Source organism: Quercus lobata, chromosome 6 (genome assembly GCF_001633185.2).
Source record: "Quercus lobata isolate SW786 chromosome 6, ValleyOak3.0 Primary Assembly, whole genome shotgun sequence".
Taxonomy (NCBI): Eukaryota; Viridiplantae; Streptophyta; class Magnoliopsida; order Fagales; family Fagaceae; genus Quercus; species Quercus lobata.
The window spans coordinates 27,533,726-27,538,555 of record NC_044909.1 but is presented as its reverse complement, the minus strand read 5'-3'; the positions used below and the strand labels follow the sequence as shown (position 1 = coordinate 27,538,555).

The window sequence follows — 4,830 nt, the reverse complement described above, 5'->3', positions numbered from 1 at the left end:
GGAAGGATGAGAACTAGTTCTCCCCGGTGCAGCAAAGATGACTTAATTGTGCCCAACGGAGGCCTTAAAGAAGTGTTCCCTTGAGCCCCTGACCTTGATTGGTCTCCTTATCCGTTGGGCCGAAACAGAGTTTTGCAGTCCTTGGTGGTATGCCCCCGCTCCTGGTGGTCTTGGCAATGGAGGCTCTGGTTGTGCCTCAAGGGATCTCCTCCCATTTTGTTTGGCTATTTGAAGTATGACTCGTTCTTGATCTTTTCCAAGACTTGATGCATTGGTTCTCGGAACACAGTGTTAACCACCTGAGAAGCTGTAGATCCAAATTGTCCAGCAAAATCCCTTCGGAGTCTGTTATTGTTGTATCTATCTGACCTGAAATCCCTTATCTTCTGAGGGATAACCTTACCCTTTCCCTTGCCTTGCTGTTGGTCTTCCTCGACCCGCTTGTACTCATCAATGCGATCTATAAGCCAACGAACACTCCTTATTGGCGTCTTGGTCAAGGATTTTCTCAAATCATGCTCGGTGGGTAGTTTGACCTTGAAGGTCCTTATAACCACGTCATCAAAATCTCCATCAATCTTATTACATATCTCCCAGTATTTGTCCGAGCACATTTTCAGGGTCTCACCTTCTCGCATTGACATGGACAATAGAGAATCTAAGGGTTGAGGAACCTTACTACACGTAATGAAACGAGACCCAAATGCTTGTGTGAGCTCCTTGAAGGTGTCAATAGAACTTGCACCCAAACCATCAAACCACCTCATTGCCATAACCCCCAAGCTGGATGGAAATACCTTGCACATCAAGGTCTCATTTTTGGAGTGTACAGCCACTCTCTGGTTAAAGTGACTTATGTGCTCCACAGGGTCTGTATGGCCGTTGTACATGGTGAACGTGGGTTGAGTGAACCGCCGAGGAAGTCTCCCTTCCTTAATCTTGCGCGTGAAAGGTGATCTGGAAATTTATTTGAGCGCTCTGCTCATCGCATAATTCCCCAGGCCTTTGGAAGATGAGCTTCTGTTTCTGTGCTTATGGTGGTAGTCCTCATCATACAATAAACACTCACTGGGAGGAGTCCTTGATCTCTACCTATAACTACCATCCACTTCATCGTCAGAAGAGAAATAAAAAATGGAAGGAGTTTGCCTTCTTCGTTCGTGGCGCAACTTCCTCTTTAAATGATCAATCTCCTGCTGCATGGCTTTGGTATTTTTCTCATGAGAGAGGCGGCTCCCAATCCGAGATTGGCTTTTAGTAGTATGAGTAGTATGCACACTCCCCTCTTGGTCCCTTCTTTGTTCGAGATCACGGAAGTGATCTTGATGCTGAGACCCCATAGATTCTGCCTGGTTTTAACCTGTACTTACCATCATTGAATATTAGACTCACTATAATACTAGTAATTCTCTACAGACGGTGCCAATTGTAAGGACCAGATTTGAGTCCCTAGCCCAAAAGATGGATGGACTTAGGCCCAAAAAACCCAAAATAATGAATTTGTAGAGAGTGGGTTGGAAAACTGGGCTAAATTGAGTTGGACAACAAATAAAGTGGGTTCAAATGACAAGAAAATGAAGATAGATAAGTTTAAACTAAAGAAAATCGTCCTCAACACGGTTTGAGGGGATCAGTTCTTATATATTTCTCTCAAGTTTGATTACAAATTTGGTTCCTGATTGCTATAGTGTTTCTCTCTTAATTTCTCGATCCCCCTTTCTCATTGCCTCTTTCTCCTTTTATAATCTCTTCCTCTTTCATCTTTACCCTCCACGTGCAGGCCAGATAGTTGGTGTTGATACTTGTCCCATCAGCACCTTCCTGAAGTCTTTATGTAGTAGCTATAAGGCTGAAAACCACTGTTCATGTATCACTTCCAAATTAATGTGGCTAGAGGATTAGTTGCAGAGCATTTAATGTGGTGGTAGCAGCTTTCTCCTTAGATATTTTAGGACTCCTCCTTGTCCTATGTTTCTGTAATGCTTATCCGTACCAACAGAATTTCCTGGAACGTTCTCCTGGATGGTAGACCATCTCTCCGAACCTCGGCTTTGGTCAGTCGAGGAGGCATTCATCCTCGGCCCACCCTCCTAGGCCCTTATGATTGAAACTAACCTTCTTATTTACTAACACAGATTCCCTTGACAATGCTCAATCCTCCTTGGACGACCTTTCATCCTCGGATTGGGCCCCAGGCCTAATATATACATAAATAATGAGCTCTTGGGCCCAATACCCCTACAAAATTCATTCATTCAACATCTTTTAATTAAAATAGAATTTGTTGTAAACAAGTTATCACATTTATGTGGTGGCATAATTTCATGGATTAAAGACAAAAATACATTTTTGGCCCCTAAAGTTTAGAATTATTTTTATTTTTGTCCATTGCATTTTAAAAATTTCCTTTTGAATATTAATATTTGATTTCGTTTTTCTTTTGGTACATAATCCATTTCTATTAGTAATTTGATCATTATGTACTAAATTAAGGACAAAATTTAGTTATAAAATTGGTTATAATCTTAGGTTACAACCTTACTCAATATCTTTTTATTGGAGATGAATTTTGAAAAATCCACTAATGGATCACATTTTCTTACTATATTTTACACGCTTGTAAAATTTCTAGAAAATTAAAGATCAATAAGTTATCAATAAATTATTTAAATTGCAATTTTTTGTAGTTTAAAATTATCCATAAAATATAAGCATATAGATTATAAAGTAAAGAATATCCAATTGACACAAAATTTGACATGTGTATTAAGAGCGTAAATAACATGCAATTCAACAGTTAGATTTCCAAAATATGTAATAATATTTATTTTATTGAGTAAAGTTGTAACTTTATGCTACAGTCAATTTTTTAGTTAAACTTTGTTCCTTAATTAATAGTTAGGTTACAAAGCACTTATTTTACACTTAACAATCATATTACTAATGGAGATAAACGGCAAGGCCAATACGAAAACGAAATCAAACACGAAGAATTAAATTGAAAATTTTGAAAATTGAAGGAGTAAAATAAAAATAACCTTAAATTTTAAGAGTCAAAATTCTATTTTAATCTAATCAAATGCTATATAATTATGGTCAAAATGAAGGGAAAAAAAAAAAAAAAAACCCCACAGATTCCCCTCACCAAAAAAAGAAAAAAGAAAAAAAAGAAATACCCTGTTCATAATTTTTACTGGTCCCGTACCTTGTACTAGAGCATCTTAAATCTTAATCAAACACCCACTTATTTTTTCGGCTTTTCAATAGATTTAATAGTGATTCTGTCATGCTTTCATAGATATATGTGATGTTGTAATGTCACAACAGATCGGTTAAATTTGAAGGCCTGACCTGCATTGGGGATCAATCAGTTGGTGTAATTTGATTATTTGAAGGGCTTTTCTTTTTCATTTTTTACTAAAAAAAAAAAAAGAAATTTGTCATTTCTATTTATCTATTAGCCAAAAAACAATTACTGAAATTTTCCAAAACTACATTGAATAGTAATAGTATAAGACTAAAGGTAGCAGAACTGGCGCACTCAAAGTTAAGTAAATTAATTCTTTATCTATAGAAGCTCATAAAAAAAAAATACATATAAGAGAATTTTAATTTATAATGTTCTTTCCATGCTTTTATTTTATTATCATGTCAAAATATCATTTGATTTTTAGTATAAACAGAATTTATAACTGAAAATGATAAAATCTCTTGTTTTAATTATAAAATATTTTACTACTTAAATTAACTAGAATCCATTAAATTTATTATTTTAGAGTAGTCTCATTTCAAAAGAAAAAAAAAGAAAAAAAAAGAGCAAAATGAAAATTGAAGATCATTGCATTCACCAAGTAAATCCAAGTTGCATTTAATTTACAAATTAAGTACATATATGGAGAGATCCATCAATCATAAATCAGTCTCTTGAGAAAAAGGTAATTGTGTAGATATTGTTATAGTTTGGAAGGAGGATTTTCTTTACAGCCTTTGATGGAAAGTTCCACTCTATTCTGCAAAGCAAAGAGTATCCATCTACATCTGAACTCCACTACTTTATTCTTCCACTTATCCATTTTAGATTTTCCTTTTACAAAAATTTCTAAAGTAGTTGGGAATCCTGTGTAATAAAGCTTTCTTTCTGATTCCTCAGCCAAGTCAGAACTTCACTACTGCCAGCCTGGGCCTTTGATGTCCTTGTCATTTCCTAGATTAAAATAAATGCTAGCTACTAGTAATAGTATTATTAAATTATTATTATTAGTAGATTTAAAAAAAAAAAAAATTTATTTAAAAAGAAAAAAGAAAAAGTAAACCATAGTTGTTGTTGTTGTTGATGTTGTTTTGCTTGCTTGCTTTCTTGTCAATTTGTCATTTGGTGCACCGTGATTTCCCAAGGTTCCAAAAATGACTTTGGATTCCAGCTCAAAAACACTAATTATTATTATTCTTAATCATCAGTTGGACTTAGAAGAACATTTGTCCCCACTCAACAGCTGGTTACAATTAAGAATCTACTTTTCCACAAGTTACGCGATTTAACGTAACAATATATCAATTCCAATCACGGGCCCAAAATATAAACCCCTTTACCTTTTCCAGCTAAAACTGAAAGCAACTCAAAATAATATATCATTATCATTGAATCTATTTTCTTTGATTTCTAAAAGATATGAAAAAAAAAAATAAATAAATAAATAAAGGAGGAAGATTTGGTATTCCATGACACAATTAACGGTTGTTAGGTTGTTTTTATTTTTTCTGTTTGTTTGCCTTCTCAGCAACCAAGTTGAACAAAAAGACTTGCAAAGAAAAAAAGAAATCAAAACACTA

The 4,830-nt window shown here is 34.8% G+C and overlaps 1 protein-coding gene across 1 annotated transcript; it reads right to left on the bottom strand.

Moving 5' to 3' along the window:
- Positions 1 to 224: 224 nt before the first annotated feature.
- On the bottom strand, positions 225 to 890 carry LOC115950058. The gene has a single exon (XM_031067308.1). It carries the CDS (start codon positions 888 to 890, stop codon positions 225 to 227), a length of 666 nt encoding a protein of 221 aa, XP_030923168.1.
- Positions 891 to 4,830: the final 3,940 nt, after the last annotated feature.

Bases quoted from the DNA above. Each gene is read 5' to 3' on its own strand.
- LOC115950058 (XM_031067308.1), bottom strand. From the start codon at position 890: ATGTACAACGGCCATACAGACCCTGTGGAGCACATAAGTCACTTTAAC.